This window comes from Hibiscus syriacus, unplaced genomic scaffold, assembly GCF_006381635.1.
Source record: "Hibiscus syriacus cultivar Baekdansim isolate YM2019G1 unplaced genomic scaffold, ASM638163v2 tig00013285_pilon, whole genome shotgun sequence".
In the NCBI taxonomy this organism is placed as follows: domain Eukaryota; kingdom Viridiplantae; phylum Streptophyta; class Magnoliopsida; order Malvales; family Malvaceae; genus Hibiscus; species Hibiscus syriacus.
In genome coordinates this window covers 838,519-857,498 of record NW_024062299.1, presented here as the reverse complement: position 1 = coordinate 857,498, position 18,980 = coordinate 838,519, and the positions used below count along the sequence as shown (strand labels likewise).

The following is an 18,980-nucleotide window of genomic DNA, read 5'->3' as shown; positions in this document are numbered from 1 at the left end:
GTGTACTGTTTAATTAGCTTGATCTTATATATATATATATATAATCCCACTGAATTAGATCACAATGATCCAATAATACTGGAAAAGACTTGATTTTGTTTAGAACCAACAATTTTCTTGTTCCATTTTACAAGTGATGTAGACAATGGGGAACTTTCTGGAGATCAAAGTAATCACTTGTATGTTAGATTTAGTGGCAATTATGTACATGTCATCAAGCATCATTGCACTGATATTGTTTGGACAGGTGAACAAAATCCGATTCAAAAGATTATTTTTTCTTTTAATTCAATTCAACTAAAAAATACTTAATTTAATTCAACTTAAATCGTAATTTTATAAATTCAATACATCTCAAAAAATATTTAAATTTAAGTAAAGTTATAAAATATAATTGGAATAACTTAAAAATTTTAATAATTAATGGATTGATTTTCAAGTTTAAATCAATACTCTTAACTTTGCACGATATATGTATATATATTATGATTATAGAAAAACGTTCGGATTTCAAACAAAATTTAAATTATAAAATAAGATTCATTAACTCGAATAATTTAAAAATTTTGATTCTATCCTATCAAATGCTCACCCTACCATGATGCAGGCAACAGGATACTCATCACATATGCCATGAAATATAGTAGCAAAACAACTTTGCAAATACACTAAAATCGGTATTGATTCTCTAAAAATATGTGAATCTGAACTATATTGAAGCAGACAGGGAAAAGTCATGTAAATCACTATAATAGCACCTAAAAACAAATGAACATGAGAAGGTTAATGACATGCTTGAGATGATGAACTCAAACATAAGTTAACTACTTACTACCACATGAAACCAATCATACCTAGATTTAATACATCTGAAAATAATCAACCAATATCAAGTTCTCTCTGCAGGAGTCAGATGCCCCATCTGTTCTGCAAGGTTATTTACATTCTTCATATTCCACCAAAATCTGCTGTGATCACCTGGGTTGCTTTCATTCTTTTGAGCATCGAAATCTTTTCTTTCCGACTGAACTTCCTGAGTATCAGTCGAACCTGGATTTTCGGTCAAAAATTGTTCCCAGAATACATCGTTAATCGCAGCTTTTGCAGACTCAGTAGTTCCTGCAACTTGTTCCTTTGCTGTAATAGGCTCAGAAGTAACAACGGGGGCAGGCTCAAAGTTCATGTCGATCCTGGGGGATTTAGGTCGAGCATCAATACTAAGCTGCATGCAAGATATTGATGGAGTTTCTTCACAACTTGTTGATTCATCCAATACAAGGTTTGAATTGCGTCGAATGTTATTTTGACCAAAATCATGTACCACGTTCTCCCAAAAACACCATTGATGACTCTAATTGTTCAAATGGCTCCATGTTGGACAAGGATCTGCTATTTGCATTTTCTCTAGCAATTAGGGAATTGCTTGTCTGACTCTCTTCAATCCCGGCTTCATCATATAAGTAAGCAATTCTAGACAACCTTCTCTTTTTGTCATTAGTCTCCAATTGCGGTGTCAGGTTTATGGCAAGTCCTGCTTCCTGCAAGACTCGAGCCACAGAAGACATCATTATTCGCTGCCGCTGTTCCATACTTTGTAAACGCTCCCTCAGAAGCTGCAGTTGCATCTGAAATCCTTGCCGCGCCTGTTCATGCCTCTGCAACTCCAAAGCAAGCGACTCTTTTTCATTCTTAAGTCTCTCAATCCCATCCCTTAGATTCTGTCTCTCTGCTTCTGTTAACGAAGCACCTTGGCCTACATGATTCTGCATGGAATGGCTATGAACCGGTTTACGTCTGTATATGTTTTTTCAGAAGATGGGGCTGACCTCTTATGAAATCCTCATTTGCAAACTCCCACTGCTCGGGATCAGTTTTCCTGAAACCCTGCCAAAATATGGGAAAAAAACTTGATTCAAGCTGTAAGAAACAAAAGTGTAATCGAGTGGAAAGTATGGGGAAGAACAAAAAAAAAGCGGCTCACATATGTATTAAGCTGTCTGATAAAGCTAGAAAAGTTATTGTGCTTGAAGAATCTGGGAAGTAATTCCCTTGCAAACTCGAGCGGATTCCATACAATGAAACTCTTATCATTTGCACTCCAAGACACAATAGAATCCGTAGAAGGATCATCCACCATCTCATATGTCTTTGCAATGAAAGGAGGGAGCGAACTTGAGCTGCCCTGATTCTCATCCATACCAAAATCCCAGTATATGTAATCTGAAACACCCTAAAGTTGGTTCCCAGCAATCAAATGTCAACCAACTCCAAAAGTTGCCCTATAAATTGAACTCTCAGACCTTAGAGACGAACATCCTCACTCCAACAATCAATATCACTCCAAAGAACAAACCTTTGACTACCCTTATATCGTTTTCAATCGAAGATTGTTATCCCCTTATTAACCAGGATCTATTACTTGCCAAGAGGCTCTAGTTCAAGATTCTCAATTTCCCAGTCAATAAAAGAAAACCCAGTCAAAGATGTCAGCTGTTTCAATGTAGACTGCTAAAAATCCCAACAACAACAAAAAAACCCAATTCAAACCCCTAAATTCTCCAAATTTCGATCAATCAAAACACTTTGTTCTCCAACAATAAACTGTATATCATTCCATTTCAGCTTCAAATTGAAAAAAGAAAACAAACATCACCAATATCCAGAATTAGCAACGCAAAGCTCCTGTATTCAACAAAATCCACGATTAAAACGAAAACTAAACTAAAATAGATTCTCAATTTCCCAGTCAATAAAAGAAAACCCAGTCAAAGATGTCAGCTGTTTCAATGTAGACTGCTAAAAATCCCAACAACAACAAAAAAACCCAATTCAAACCCCTAAATTCTCCAAATTTCGATCAATCAAAACACTTTGTTCTCAACAATAAACTGTATATCATTCCATTTCAGCTTCAAATTGAAAAAAGAAAACAAACATCACCAATATCCAGAATTAGCAACGCAAAGCTCCTGTATTCAACAAAATCCACGATTAAAACGAAAACTAAACTAAAAATTGATAAGAAAAGAAACCCTCTGCGATTCTATTATTGGTTGGAAAAAATCGACCATTTGAAAGGTCGCTAAACAGTCTTACTGTAATCACAATCAAAACTTTTTTCTTTCTAATTTTCTTACAAAAGATGAAATGAAAAAAGAAATCACAAAAGAAACAAGCTTGAAGCAAAAGCAACAAGAAAACAAGAAAACAAATTAACAATTAGAATTTGATGAATGAGTCACGAGCGTTAGTTGAGATGTTACCTGAGAGAGACCATACATGGAAGAAAAAAAAGGCGATATTGCAGAGAAGGTGATGAGACCCAGAATTCGAAACCACCAACAAACAAATAAAGCAAAAGCGAATCGTTTTAGAAATCTGGGGAGATTTTCTTTTCCCTTTTTTTATTTTTCCGGGAATACGTAGAGATTTCTTTGAACCGCGTAGAGCCGTAGAGTAGAGAAAGATGGAAGACTTTCTAATATGATACTAATTTGTAATAAGTTTAGGGTAAATTTCTCAGTTAGTCATCAAGCTATTAGGATTCTTTCATTTTAATAAATATCTTTTTAATTTAGTCATGACTATTAAAAATTGAAATTTTAATCAATGTCAAATCTCCCATAGACATTCGAAAGATTTTCAGTCATTTAACAATGAACGTTCAAACACTCTACAAGTATTGTTCTCGATCCTAAGACCTCTAAGAATAAAAGTCATCATTTTAATAACTGAAATCGCTTGAACGATGTTATATGATATATATCTTAATATTTTTTGAGTTTGATGAGAAAATCTCTAATAATATTAGAAAAATAAGGGCTTTCCCTTATTTTTCTTATTTTATGTTAAGTGTTTTGTTTATTGGACTTGGTTGTTTGACATTATAGGTAATGATGAGTATGAGATTTAGATATGATAAATTTTAATTTGATTCGATAAATTTTTATGAGATTAAATTTTTATAAAAATAAAAATAAATTTGATTCGACTTGACTTGAGATAAAAATATATTTTCTCTTATATATTTTTTACCTTCATAAACTTATAAAATTACGTGGAAAATAGACTCGTAATAAAGTTAAAATTCCAGACATCAAATAATATTATTTAGAAAAATAAAATCCAAATTGTCCATGTATGACTACATCGTATTTTACAAAATACTTTTTGAAAAAGGTTAAATCCATTAACTTTTTATATAACTTCATTAATTTATGGATAAAGGATATTGTATATACATAGAACCCGTATTTCGTAAAACGCGAGATAATAATCGCTTTTTAGAAAATGCGAGATTTGATAGTCATTTTTCTAAAAAAAATAAAGACTAATTGGAGTTATTTTTCTAGAAAATACTGTTTAGGGTTATTTTTTCAAAAAAATAATAATTTAGGGTTATTTTTCTAAAAAATAATAATTTAGGGTTTTTAACGTAATAACGCCTCATTGTTATTTCTACATATATGTAAGAGTTATTGCAGCGGGACATGATTGGTTCCCCTTATACTTGATTTACACTCACTTAATATAATTGATTAGAAAAAAAAAGTTAATTACATGGTTGATCACTTATGTTTGTATTTTATCTATTTTTTTCATTGATCTCAAAAAATATAATATATGGTCACTTTTATTTTTATTTAATTAATATATCATCACTTTCGTTTTTATTTAATTAAGATGTAGTCATCATGGGTTAACTGCACCAAACAGTTAACATATTAGGTGATGTGGTATTTTGGTATAACCACATATTTGGTCATTGTTATTTATATATTCTCTCAATTTAGTCGTACTTTTAATAAATTAAAATAAATTTAATCCTCCAATCGAATGACGCCACATGTCACCATTCGGTTGGAGGACTAACTTTATTTTAATTTAATATATTCATTTTCCACCAATAAGATGGTTTAAAATATTATTATTTTAATTATAAGAGTCGCTTTAAGCAGAACAAGGTCGAAGTTTATATTTTGAATTATACAGGCATGGGATTAAACTTCCCTATTAGATTATCATTAACGTGCTTAAAACAACAGAAGAAATTTAAGATTTTCTTAATTTAAAAAATGTTTTGTTTGAAGAATAATTCATTTTTAAAATAACTATTTGAAGATTTCAATTTCTGATATTCAGAAACAAAGAATTTTATTATGGAAAGCGTTAAAATAAAGAGGAATAATAATAATTCAAACCTTCTCAAGCTTCTCAAAGGAGTCGGCCTTGATTGGAACCCAACCGAATGGTGACCACATCTAAATTTATTTTAATTTATTTAAAATATGATTAAATTGAGAGAATATATCAATAATAATGACCAAATGTGTGATTATACTAAAATATTTAACTGTCACGTCACCTAACCTGTCAACTACTAACAAAAATTAGTACTGACCACATTTTAATTAAATAAAAACGAAAGTTACCCTATATTATATTTTAAAAAAAATTAGTGAGAAAAAGTGAATAAAACATAAACATAAGTGATCAACTAGTAGTTAACCTAGAAAAAACTATATATATATATATATATATAAAAGACAAATATAAGTTGAAAGAGTTAATTGCACCACACATCTCTAAAATATGTCATTCATTTAAATTAGTCTCTAAACCTTTTAAATATTCTAATTTCATCTTTATAATATGATTTGCATTTTAAATTTATCCTAAACTTTTAAATATTTCAAATTAATCTCTAAACTATGGCTCTTATTTTAAATTGGTGCATAAACTTTTGAACACTTCAATTTCATCCCATATCATAACTCTCATTCCAAATTGATTTCCAAACTTTTGAGTATTCCAATAATACCCCCAAATCATTAAAAAATATTAGGGATAAAATTGAAGAAATAAGGTTGAAGGATTTAAATTGCCTTGAAAATTTTAAATTTTATTAATTTACTATTAAAATATTTAATTTATTGATTGATTAATCTAGATTTAATAAGATATACATTAATAAAAAAATATTTTAATTCAATTATTTTTATATTTATAATATCAAAATTTGAATGTTTACCCTAATTATTTCAATTTTATTAACATAATATTAAATATATAATTTTATTTATAATATTGAAATTTAAAGTTTTACTGTCTAGCTCAGTTGGTAGAGCACAAGCTCTTAACCTTGTGGTCGTGGGATTGAGTCCACGGAGGTCTTTCACGGAAGCTGCTCTCAACCTGACGTTGGGAACAACCTACTACCCTACCTTCCCCTTACCCCATTACATATGGGAATAAAGTCAGCTAATTATAATTGTAATTTTTTTCTTTGTTTTTTTTATCTCTCTCTCTCTCTCTCTCTCTCTCTCTCTCTCTCTCTCTCTCTCTCTCTCTCTCTCTCTCTCTCTCTCTCTCTCTCTCTCTCTCTCTCTCTCTCTCTCTATCTATATATATATATATATATATATAATATATATATATATATATCGGTGTAAATGGTCCTACCTACAAATCTTTTTCAAACTTCATTTGAACTTGAAGCACTTCAATGATCTGCGCTTCGAAAAGTTTGAAACTAGTTGTTATGGATCCTTCGTACATTAAATTATCTGAAAACAAAAACTTGAAGAACATAGTAAAGAAGAAGAAGATGTGGAAATTTGATTAAAAGACACCGCAAACATTGAACAAAATCTATTGTTCAAAAACGAAAATCCAAAAAGAAGAAAGAAATCGAACAATCCTTGAAAAAACAGAGCAAAGCGTCATAATTTCAACTGCACAAAGCCATGGTCATCAGCAGAGCCACCGCCGACGGTGCCACCACCATTAAAACACTGCTTGACCGCTGCTCTCATATCTTCAAACTGTTCAGACCACTCAAAGAACTGAAGCAACTTCTCCAGCTCCCTATCTTCACTATCCGCTACAAATGGCCGTATAGGGACAGCGTTCTCCGGTTGCAGAGAGTAAGCATTTGGGTTATCGTCGACGATGACAATTCTACTCAAATCTCTCCCCATTCCGGACAAGTCTTTGACGAATTTCCCGCTCACTTCCTTGCACGAATCCCGATAAAGCCGGTGCGATATGAAGATGCCTTTTGGATCGAGCTTATCGAGAACCTGGGAAGCGTACTGCTTCAGTCCCGCCGTGAAAACCACCACCTCGCGTTTCTTGCTGATTTCTTCCAAGAAAAAATCGACCCCGGGCCTTTTCAACACGTAAAAGTTCATGATTTGGCCGTCGATGCTTGGCGTTACTGCGAAATCATACGTTTTTGGAGCTGGGTCGGGGCTGGAATGCACTAAGGTCTCGTCCAGATCAAGAAAGATGGTCTTTTTCGTCGTGGAAACCAATGGCGGAAGCAAGCACTGGTCGAATACGAGAGCCTTGGGAACAATGAAATTGCTTTCGAATTCAGGCAACTCTTCTTCCTGGTGAAGAGTCTTGTAGCCCCGGCGGAAGCGCTTGCGGGCGGTGGAAGGGGTTGTCGCTATGTTGACTAACTTAGAGAAAAGCCTGACGATCCGACGGCGGCAAGTCTTGATGGACTTGTTGAAGGAGGCGATGACGGATAAAGAAGCATTCTTCTTGGTTGGAGATGTCTTTCTCTGGTGGTGGCGCTTGATGGAACGCGGCGGAGATCGCTTCTTGATGATCTTGGAAACCATTTCGGGGCTGTGAATTATGAAAGGACGATGGAGAATTATCATTTAGCCGTTTAATAGGAGAAGTTGGTAAGATTTTAAAAATGGAAGCATAATTGGAGGTTTTCTTTGGTTCGGATCATAACGGATTCAGTGAAGGCGCCGTTATGCTTTCAAATTATTGGTTCGGTGTAACGGTCATGAAGTTTAAGAGGTTCGGAGTGGGAAGTTTGGTTCGAAACTTCTGTGGACTGTAAGGGGACCGTTACGCTTTATTGATATTTTTATTTATGGAGTTTTATTAACAAGTGTTGATAAATTTTATACTCAATTTTGATCTCATTCTAATTTTTCTCATTAAAATTTAATTTTTTTTAATTTGATCATTAATTATTTTATTTTATTTTATTGTGATCACTAGGGTTTAAATCATAAATGAAAGAGTGACATGATAACCATATGTGTTAAAGTATACTGTCTCTTACTGACATGGTAGTCACGTGTCATCCACATCATTCCTCTCTCTCTTTTGATTTTATCTTCTTCCCCAAATGTGAAAGTACGATTTCATGTCTGTGTGGAATCATCATTCTTTGACGTTTTTTAAGACATTCTTTGACGTCTTATTGTGTTCATTCGATGGTTAAATCATAAACTAAAGGATGATATGGTAACCATATGTGCTGAAGTGGACTGCCTCTTACGGACATGGTATCCACATGTCATCCATATTGTTTTTCTCTCTTTTTTTATTTTATCTTCTTCGTCAACTTAATTTTCTTCATTTATAATGTTTTAATTCAAACTCCTGATATTATTTAAGAGGCTTATCATTTCATCATACGATACCAATTGATAATTAATAAACTATATTAACTTTTGTGAAAAGGAAAAAGTGTACAATATAAAAGCATACCATAGATTTTTTTAGTGATATAAAAAATAAACCATCCATATAATAATACTAATTATTACCCTTTTAAAAATGATTTTTAAGTTATTTTGATATTGAATCAAATTTCGATTAATTTATAATACTAAAAAAATAAATTTAAAGATTTTAATATTATAATTGAAAAACTGTAAAAAAAATATAATACGATCAAAATTTAGTGACCAATGACATATTTTATCTTAACATTATCTTTGAAAAAATAAATTTTCAATCATTAGCTTCAAAACAATCATTAACCAAAAAGATTATTCATTATGATAATATATGAAAATAATTAAATTAATAACTCGAAAAAAAATAAAAAAAAATGGACAAATATCATTATTAATGTTAAAGAATAAACACCACCGACATTAATAATTTCTACAATTGCCTACCTTCAAAATTATCTATAAATGTCTCAGTGGGGATCCTATTTTCAGGTTGCAAAGTGTACGACAAAGGGTTATCATCAACAATCACAACATTCCCAAGGTCCCTCCCTATCTTGGACAAGTCTTTGGTGAACTTCCTTTTCACTAATTGCTGCCATGAATCCTTATATAAAGGGTGAGATATCAGACCTTTGGGGTCTAAAAGATCCAGCAACAGCGAAGCGTACGGCTCCGGTGCAGCGGGGAACACCATGACCTCGGACATTTTACTTATCGTATCCAAGATCTCATTGACCCCTGGCCGTTTCAATACGTACAAGCTCCGCTACGATGTTGAACTTGAGCTTAACTTTAGGCCCGACATTGGAGTCATCTTATCGTCTAGGGCTAGGGATGGCAACAGGCCGGGTTCGGGCTGGGTATTGGTCCCCCCCATCCCTGTTCCCATTTAAAAAACTCATACCCGTCCACGCTTAAAAAACGCAAGGACTTAAACGGGGATCCCCATCGGGTAATCAGGGAAAATCGCGGGAAAACGGATATCCCTGTTTAGCATAAACGGTTATTTAAACGAGTATCGAGCCGAGTATATATATATATTTAAATTAAGGGTAAAGTATAGTAATGGTCACTGAACATTTCTGAAGCTTGCATTTAGTTCCCTCAACTTTTAAAACTTGCAATACAGTCCCCCAACATTTATTCCGTTTGCAATATGGTCCCCCAACTTAAATCACAGTTAGAAAATTAGGGTAAATTATATAAACGGTCATTGAACTTTTCAGGCACTTGAATTTAGGTCCCCAACTTTTAAAACTTGCAAAACAGTCCCCCAATAATTTTATTTTCTTATTAAATATAGATGTATAGAAAATATAAATGATTCAATTTATATTTAAATGTATGAATCATTTATATTTTTGATATATTTTATTTTTCTTGTATAAACTAGTATTTAAAATATGTTTATATTTTAATCAAAATATTTCAATATACGAATACAAATATATTTATATAAATGTATATTTATATTTAGATGTATAAAAAAATATATTCATATATTAATGTATGAATCATTTATATTTTTTGAATATTTTATTTTTAATAAGAAATTAAAATTATTAATTATATTAGAAATACTCAACTTAAGATTATATATATAATCATGAATTATAAATATTAAAAATATAATTATTAAATTTAGTTTAAAAATATATAAATCTTAAATTTATTCTTTTAAAATATTGTATCAACTAATATTTAAAAAATATATTAAATCTATCAAACAATTTATCAAATATAATATTTTTATTGTAAAAAAATATAATATTTTCCATCATTTATTGCTTTCAAATTTTTTGCCGAAGTTCAAATCTCATTATTTCCATTTTCCATTATATTCTTTTTTTTCTGGCATTGGTCATACTATTAGTATATGTATTATTGTATATCTCTTAACACAAACGATGGTGTTAGCTTAGTGGCTCCACCCTGTATCTTTCATTTGCGTGACTCAGGTTTGAGTTTGCCCAAGACCCAAATTTTACTTCTTTGTAACTTAATTTTCTTCTAATTAGGTGGTGACATGTGTCACCAATAACATATATCATGATCATGTGTTAACACATGTCAGATCCTGGTTAAATGATTAATTTATTAAATTTTATTTAATTTAGGACCAAATTGATAGCATATATAAATAATTAGGTGGTGACATGTGTCACCAATGACACGCGTCATGATCATGTGCTAACACATGTCAGATCCTAATTAAATGATTAATTTATTAAATTCTATTTAATTTAGGACCAAATTGATTATATAAATAATAAAGACTGAATGTATAATAAAGTCAATTCCTTTTAACTGCCACTTCATCATTTGTATCAATTGGTAACGACTAGTGGCTTAGTTGAAACAGTTAAATAATTATGTTGTATGATTGATAAATTTAAAAGATCGATGACAAAAGTAAAAAGGGCTAGATAGTTAAGTTGTCAACCTAGTAGTTTACACTTTTATTTATACGTCAAAATAACATTTTATAAATTTAAAATTCGAATTATTTTAAACCTCTTCTATATCCTAACTACTTTTTTAATTAAAAAATTTCTTCAACAGATAAGAATTATACTATTATATTTATATAAAAAATACATATCACATGAAATAAGATGAAATTAAATAATAATAAATCTGACATAATTGAATTTAATTGAATTATTTTGGAATTTAGGGTTTAGAATGAAATTGAATTACTTTGGAAATTGGGGTTTAGAATGAAATTGAGGACTGTTTTGCAAGTTTTAAAAGTTGGGGGACCTAAATTCAAGTGTCTGAAAAGTTCAATAACCTTTTATATAATTTACCCTAATTTCTAACGATGGTTTAAGTTGGGAACCATATTGCAAACGGAATAAATGTTGGGGGACTGTATTGCAAGTTTTAAAAGTTGGGGGACCTAAATGCAAGCTTCAGAAATGTTCAGTGACCATTACTATACTTTACCCTTAAATTAAATATATAAATATTATATATATATTTTTAATTTAATTTAAATTTATTAATATTATATATATAATAATTATTTTTAATATTTATCGGGCCGGGTATATATATATATTTAAATTAAATATATAAATATTATATATTTTTTTAATTTAATTTAAATTTATTAATATTATATATATATAATTATTATTTTTAATATTTATCGAGACGGATATCGGGCCGGGTATCAGGGTGAAGATTACCAAACCCATTCCCGTCCCTGTCCCCGTTTAGCATAAACGGTTTTTCTCGTCCCCATCTCCGTTTAGTATAAACGATTTTTCTCTGCCCTGTTTAATTCAATTTTCAATTTTGCCTATCGGGTTCGGGTTTTTTAAACATCCCTATCCAGGGCCAGCCAACTTGGACAAGATTGTATGATGCTATGATGGGATTGTGGATCAGTGGATGGACAAAGACGAAGATCGTCTCATCGAGTGATGAACGACGGTAGCGATTCCATGCAATTCGATCGGGTTCGGGTTTTTTAAACATCCCTATCCAGGGCCAGCCAACTTGGACAAGATTGTATGATGCTATGATGGGATTGTGGATCAGTGGATGGACAAAGACGAAGATCGTCTCATCGAGTGATGAACGACGGTAGCGATTCCATGCAATTCGGTTCTATTTCTTTTAATATTATATATTAATTTACAGTTATAAAGTAGTATAATTTAATTCAATATTAAAAGATTAAAACAAGATTATTACCATACCCTTATATCTGAAAAAACATCACATCTCACGAAAAATTCAGCCAACTTCATCAACTCCCGATCCCAGAGCTCGTCACCATAAAACGGCTTGATCGGAATCCCGTTTTCGGGTTGTCGTCTACGATCGCGACCTTCCTCAAGTCTCTTCCGAACACTGGCAAGTCCTTTATGAATTTTCCGCGCACTTTTTTGCATGAGTCCCTATAAAACCTATGCGATATGTACCCGTTAGGGTCGAGTACGTCGAGCACCTTGGAAGCATACGCTTTGTGCCCTGACGTGAACACGACAAGCTCGTATTTTTTGCTGATGATCTCCAAGAATTCGTCGACCCCGGGCCGTATAAATACGTAGAAATATATCGTAACCCCGTCCACAACCCTCGAAACAGTGAAATCGTACCTCGGCCGCGGTGGGCCGAGGCTTGAATGCACCGGTGTCTCGTCCAAGTCAAGCACGATGGTCCCTTTTATATCCGACCCCAATGGTGGTAGCAAATTCCTTTGCAAGAAGAGAACTGGTGACCTAGGCAAGATATTGAAGCTACATGTTTCCCATTCAAGCTTAGGAGCGGGTTTAACATCGACATCGACATCGTCAAAGCGGGTTGTAATCGTTTTCTCTCCGATGACCTCGAACCCTTTAATGTGACACGATGGGGTTACCAGGCGGGCAAACTCGGAGAAAACTCGGGTGAGTCGATGGCCACACTTGACGATAGACTTGTTTATCGATGCAGCGATGGTGATGGAGTTTATTTTTTTTTGTCGGAGAAACATCTTCGTACGTGGAAACGATGGTGGAGTTGCTGGCGCTGGATGGCCTTTCTTTGCTTATCGGAAATCATGTTTGGTTACTGAGAAAATTAGTACTCATTTGTTTTCTTGAGAAAAAAATTGAAGAGCCAATAAAAGGGAGAAAAAGATAATATCATGGAGATGTTTTAAAATTTGCTTCGGTGTTAACGAACTATAACGGGAAACTGTTTTGTGGAATCCAAATTTAGAAAACAAACTGTTTTTATTTATCCATATAATTTATATATTTGTTTTATATTATATTGAAAGAGTTTCATGAATTGGTATTTTAGATTAAAAAAATTCCTACAATGTTCGTCGAGCGTGGATAAACACAATTAATGATTAACATCATTAAATTAATTTATAAAACGTTAAAGTATAAAGTACTAAACGTATAATTATAAAGTAGTTAAAAATCTAAATTTAATTTAATTTAATTAAAATATAATATAATATTTATAGAACATTAATTTTTAGGGTAAACTATATCATCTAGCACCTAACTATTTACCCCTTTTACTTTAACGATTGGTTTTTTAATTTTGTCAATCGATTCACCTAACTATTTAAATATTGTCAATCAAGCCACCTATCGTTAAATATTAACGGAGGAGATGACGTGACAGTTAATAAAATTTCTATAACTACACATTTAATCCTCATTATTTACGCATTCTATTAATTTTGTCCTAACTTATAATTAATTTAATAAATTTAATCCTCAATTAGATGATGACATATGTCACTGTGTTATTGGATTTTTTCTTAATATTTTTATTTAATTTAATAATTTTTTCATTCAATCAGATAGTGACACGTGTCATTAATTGAATAAATAGAAAATAAGAACTCCAACGTGAAATAATTGAATAATACGATAATATGATATATATACACAAATATTATAACTGATTAATATGTGAATGTATTTTATTTATATTTTAAATAATTTTAATAAAAAAGTAAAAATAAAAAATAAATATAATTTTAATATATTATAATTGAAATATAACGAAAAATTTCGTTGACTTAGAATTTTCCTGATAGTTGAGGGCTTATCGTAGTAAGCATTTTAACTTATGCGTTGACTTGCTTATATCTCGGTTAGAGTAAGAATTTTATATTTTATTTTTATTAATTATATATTTGAAGAAAATTTTAGGGGTAACTTGATTTTATAAAATTAGTATATTTTAATATAGAGTTGTTAAATAAGATTAGAATCCGATTAACGCTATAATATTTGAAAATATAAGATATGATATATTTCAGTTTAATAAAATTAGAATAATGAAGATAATTTATTAATTTAAAATATGTAAAATGATACATTTTAATTATAACATATTAAATTTACTTTTATTTTAATTTTTATACTATTCAATTATTTCATGTTTGAGTCCTTATAAGGTCATTTGTTACCATTGACTATATTATAAATTTTATATAATAAGTTCTATATATTAGACAAATTTAGTGGTTTAACTTAGTGGTAGGGCGTTTAATTTTTTGGCTTACGTCCCAGGTTCAAATCCCACCAGCAGCGGTCATTGATTTAATTTATTTTTCATTCATTCAATTGGTGATACGTGACACCATTTGATTGGATGAAAAATTTATTAAGTAAAAAAATATTAAAAAGCATCCAATCACACAGTGACACATGTCACAATCAAATTAATGATTAAATTTATTTAATTAAATACAAGTTACGACCAAATTAATAGAATGTGTAAGTAATAAGGACTAAATGTATAATTATACAAATTTATTAATTGCCACGTCATGTCCTCCGTTAATATTTAACGACAGGTGACTTGATTGACAAGATTTAAATAGTTAAGTGATATGTTTGACAAAATTAAAAATCGATGGTTAAAGTAAATGGAGTAAATATTTAGGTGGGAAATGATATAATTTACCCTAAAAACTAATCTTTTATAAATATTATATTTTTAATTAAATTACATTTATATTTTTAACTAATTTATAATTATACGTTTAATACATTATAATTTAACGTTTTATAAACTAATTTAATGATGCTCATCTATGCTCGTCGAATGTAACAACATCATTCGATTAAATGATATCTTTTTAATGAAGAAGAAAAGTTCAGCTAAAGAATCAGTCTCTAATACGTAAAAAATGAAAGATCATGAATATATCTGCAGAGAATATTACAAAGATTAGACGGAACCGATTGCATATAATAAGCGAGTCATACTCACAAACAGCACCTTTAAAGATTAGACGTAATTAAATTTTTAAATTGAATTAAATTGAATTAATTTTTAAAAATGAAAAAAATAAATTTTTTGAAGCATTTCAAATTAAGATTAAATTGGTCAAATATATTAATTTTAAAAATAAAAAATATTATTATATCAAATTATGTTATTATCCCACGTAAAAAAAATTAACGATTATGGGACTTAAGATCATTATCCTCTATGGATAAACATCAAATAAGCCTATTATTTGGACATAAATGGCGTGCTGGTACCTTTAATACATTAAACTTTTCCCCAAAAGAGGATCAAACAACAACAACAAAATTGAAACATAACTCATCTAGCGGTTGGCATTCATGACTTTCTGTATAACCGGTGGGTGGTTGAACTTAGAACATGAATTCAACCAGCCTTCAATGCTTGTCCTCTCTCTATGTTCATAAAGTCGTTTTTCAACGTTATCTCCAAAGTCCATACAATCATATACATATATATCCAGCATGGAATGAATATGTTCATAGCCAAATCTCTCTTTTTTTATATCAGCAAAATCAATTTTCTTCTTCTTTAGCTAACCCTTAAATTGCCTGGCTTTGATAGGTTATTGCAGAACGCTTGTCCCCCCCCCCTTTGGTTTTGCTAATTTATCTTGCCATGGCTGAGATATCTGGTACAAATGGAAACCATGATGTTGTTTTGAATGTAAATGGTGAAATCAATAACCATCTTCCTCCTCCGTCGGCTCCCAAAAGAAAAGACTCCGATATCGGTTTATCGGTATCTTTCATACAGAAGGTATCTAACTATCTATCTATCTATCCATCGATTTATCTATCAATCTATCCATCTTTTCATATAATTTATATAGTATTGTTTGTATGATGATGACAATGGGTTTCTTCTATTTTACGATTTGCAGCTGATGGCCGAGTTGTTGGGCACATATTTCTTGATATTTGCCGGCTGTGCATCGGTTGTGGTGAATGTAAACAACGAGAAAGTGGTTTCACATCCGGGGATTTCGATAGTGTGGGGATTGGCCGTGATGGTCTTGGTTTACTCGGTCGGTCACATCTCCGGTGCTCATTTCAACCCTGCCGTCACCATTGCTTTTGCTACTTGCAGACGATTCCCTGCCAGACGGGTGAAATTTTGATGACGCAATTTGTGTTTCAATGCTCTGTTTTGCTCGGAGATTTCCAGTGGTTAATTTTGATTTCCCTTTTGTTTAGGTGCCGGCTTATATATCGGCTCAAGTTATCGGATCAACTTTGGCTGCTGGTACTCTTCGGTTGTTGTTTAGTGGACCACACGATGTGTTCGCCGGAACATCGCCGCAAGGGTCTGATCTGCAGGCGTTCGTGGTCGAGTTCATCATCACTTTCTATCTCATGTTCATTATCTCCGGAGTTGCAACTGACAATAGAGCCGTAAGTTCCCTTTTATTGTTCTCCTTGGATGTCCTCGAATAATCGACACACTTTAAATATGTCAATTTTCCGATGACATCTTGCAGGAGTATGATGAGTGTGAGGCAATAGGTTTGGTGAATCAAGTAGCCAACCCCATATGCCTTCAATTTCCATCAATATTTATTTATTTTTTCCGTACGAAAACGACCACCCTAGAGACAAAAGAAAAGTCGAAGACGATGAGATTCGAATTAGTTTTACAAATCTGATCTATACTGAAGAACTTGCCATTTATTTATGCACAGATTGGAGAACTTGCTGGACTTGCCGTTGGCGCCACTGTGCTGCTCAATGTGATGTTTGCAGGGTACTAAACTCTTTCCTTAACCCACTTGGCTATTCCTACGACTCTTATTTGTTTTAAGATACTGTTTTCGGCAGGCCGATTACAGGAGCATCGATGAACCCCGCGAGGAGCTTGGGACCTGCGGTTGTGTCGAATCACTACAAAGGGATATGGATATATCTCACGGCACCGACACTCGGGGCGGTGTCGGGTGCCTGGGTTTATAACATGGTGAGGTACACCGACAAGCCATTGAGGGAGATAACCAAGAGTGCTTCCTTCCTCAAGAGTTCACGTAGTTCCGGTTAAATTGTTTATGTAAATCAGAACTACATGTGGTGTCCGATAGACCCTTGTTACTATTGCAAATCAAAGATGACAATTTTACAAGGTATGTACTTATCATTAACAGAAGAATGGGGTTTGACTCATTACTGCTGTATTTCGATTATCAAATTCTATAGGATAGTCATTGGAATTTTAATTAATTTACTTCTATTATGGTTTTTATCATCGACTGTAATTCATATTAATATGGTATGTTAGTCTTTCTAAGCAAACAAAACTTTATCAGATTAATTGACAATTATCGTATCATTCATCACTATCACTTCATCCACGTCCCCAAACACCACAAACCACGAGCTACAACTATTATCCATGACCAGATCAACCCTAAACCATAAAAATTATATGACCCTATTCCCATATGTAATGGGGTAAGGGGGAGGTAGGGTAGTAGATTGACCCAATGCCAGCTTGAGAGCAGCTTCCGTGGAAGATCTCTAGCAGTCAGAATTATGAATTGCCCACCGTGGGACTAGATCCCACGATCACAAGGTTAAGAGCCTTGTACTCTACCAACTGAGCTGGACTGGTAATTCATCAATCCTAAACCATGATTACCAATTTTATTTGATCATTGTCTGCAGCCACAACTATCAAAAGCAGCAGACAATAAACAACAAAAAAAACTAGGTAAATAATTAAAGAAAATTAATAAAATAAAGAAAATTATATTTTAGTGAGTTTCGATGAATGAAGTGATCGTCGATCAATTTTAACAATAGAAAAATTATATTTGACCGAAAGGTTAATAAAAATCAATTTTAAGTTGATCATACGATTGGTTGTCAATGATTGAGAAGAATAATTGTCAAAAGATTAATATATTTGAGTCTAAAATTAATATGATAGTTAATAATAACGGATTTAAAAAATTTCAGATGAATTTAAACTGATAAATTTTTTTTAAAAGAGTTGTTTAATAATATTTTTAAGCAAAGAAACAATCAAATAACTGTAAAAATTACAATAAAAGAAGCGACGGGTGACAAGAAAACTTAAGGTGTTTTTTGAAGAAAAAAGAGATGACTTTAATATATCTCTGTTTCGTCGACATTTCTTTATGACAACCGACAATAATACGTAATGGAAGAAAATTAAAAGTGCAAATAATGTATTGCAAGTTTAAAAAAATCGGTGAATCAAAATATAAATGCCCTAGAAGTTCATGGACCATTTATGTAGTTTACCCTAAAATCCGGTTCAGGTTTTGCCATCCCTGGTAGAGTGCTTATTGAGCGAGCCGATTGCGAGTTTGACAGTGCTCAACTCGTGTTCGTTAAAAAAATTTATTGCTCAACTCGACTCGTTGTTCATCAAAATTGTGCTCGACTCGTGCTCGTTAAAAAAATTTACTGCTCGACTCGTTGCTCGTTAAGCTCGACTTGTTACTCGTTAAGCTCACTAAAAAATTTACCTTATTTTTAAACTAAAAATAAAATTTACTAATACTATATGAGGATATTAGGGTTGGATTTGTCTTTTTTGTATTAAAATACTATTATTAATTAATAATATTTTATTATTTATTAAAAAAATAATATATTAGTTAACTTATTATTTTTATTACTTATTCATATTAATAATAATTATTTAGATTTACTTTTTGAATGAAATACTGAAGTAATTACTAAAAAT

The 18,980-nt window shown here is 31.8% G+C and overlaps 3 protein-coding genes and 1 pseudogene across 4 annotated transcripts; 1 reads left to right on the top strand and 3 right to left on the bottom strand.

Annotated features, from left to right (window-relative positions):
* Positions 1-596: 596 nt before the first annotated feature.
* Positions 597-3,413, bottom strand: LOC120206015 (annotated as a pseudogene).
* A 3,221-nt stretch (positions 3,414-6,634) lies between these two features.
* Positions 6,635-7,743, bottom strand: LOC120205817 (carboxy-terminal domain RNA polymerase II polypeptide A small phosphatase 1-like). The gene has a single exon (XM_039205612.1). The coding sequence runs from the start codon at positions 7,671-7,673 to the stop codon at positions 6,723-6,725; it is 951 nt and encodes a 316-aa protein (XP_039061543.1). The 5' UTR covers positions 7,674-7,743; the 3' UTR covers positions 6,635-6,722.
* Positions 7,744-12,255: 4,512 nt separating this feature from the next.
* LOC120205864 (uncharacterized protein C2F7.02c-like) lies at positions 12,256-12,984 on the bottom strand. Its single transcript, XM_039205643.1, has one exon. It carries the CDS (start codon positions 12,982-12,984, stop codon positions 12,256-12,258), a length of 729 nt encoding a protein of 242 aa, XP_039061574.1.
* A 2,853-nt stretch (positions 12,985-15,837) lies between these two features.
* On the top strand, positions 15,838-17,341 carry LOC120206008 (aquaporin NIP1-2-like). Of its 2 annotated transcripts, none has more exons than XM_039205756.1 (5): positions 15,838-16,034; positions 16,159-16,383; positions 16,472-16,669; positions 16,957-17,018; positions 17,093-17,341. In XM_039205756.1, exons 1-5 carry the CDS (start codon positions 15,894-15,896, stop codon positions 17,304-17,306), a joined length of 840 nt encoding a protein of 279 aa, XP_039061687.1. In that variant the 5' UTR covers positions 15,838-15,893; the 3' UTR covers positions 17,307-17,341. The 2 variants fall into 2 exon arrangements, with proteins under 2 accessions (XP_039061687.1, XP_039061688.1); XM_039205757.1 differs by having other exon boundaries at positions 15,839-16,034; positions 17,077-17,338.
* Positions 17,342-18,980: the final 1,639 nt, after the last annotated feature.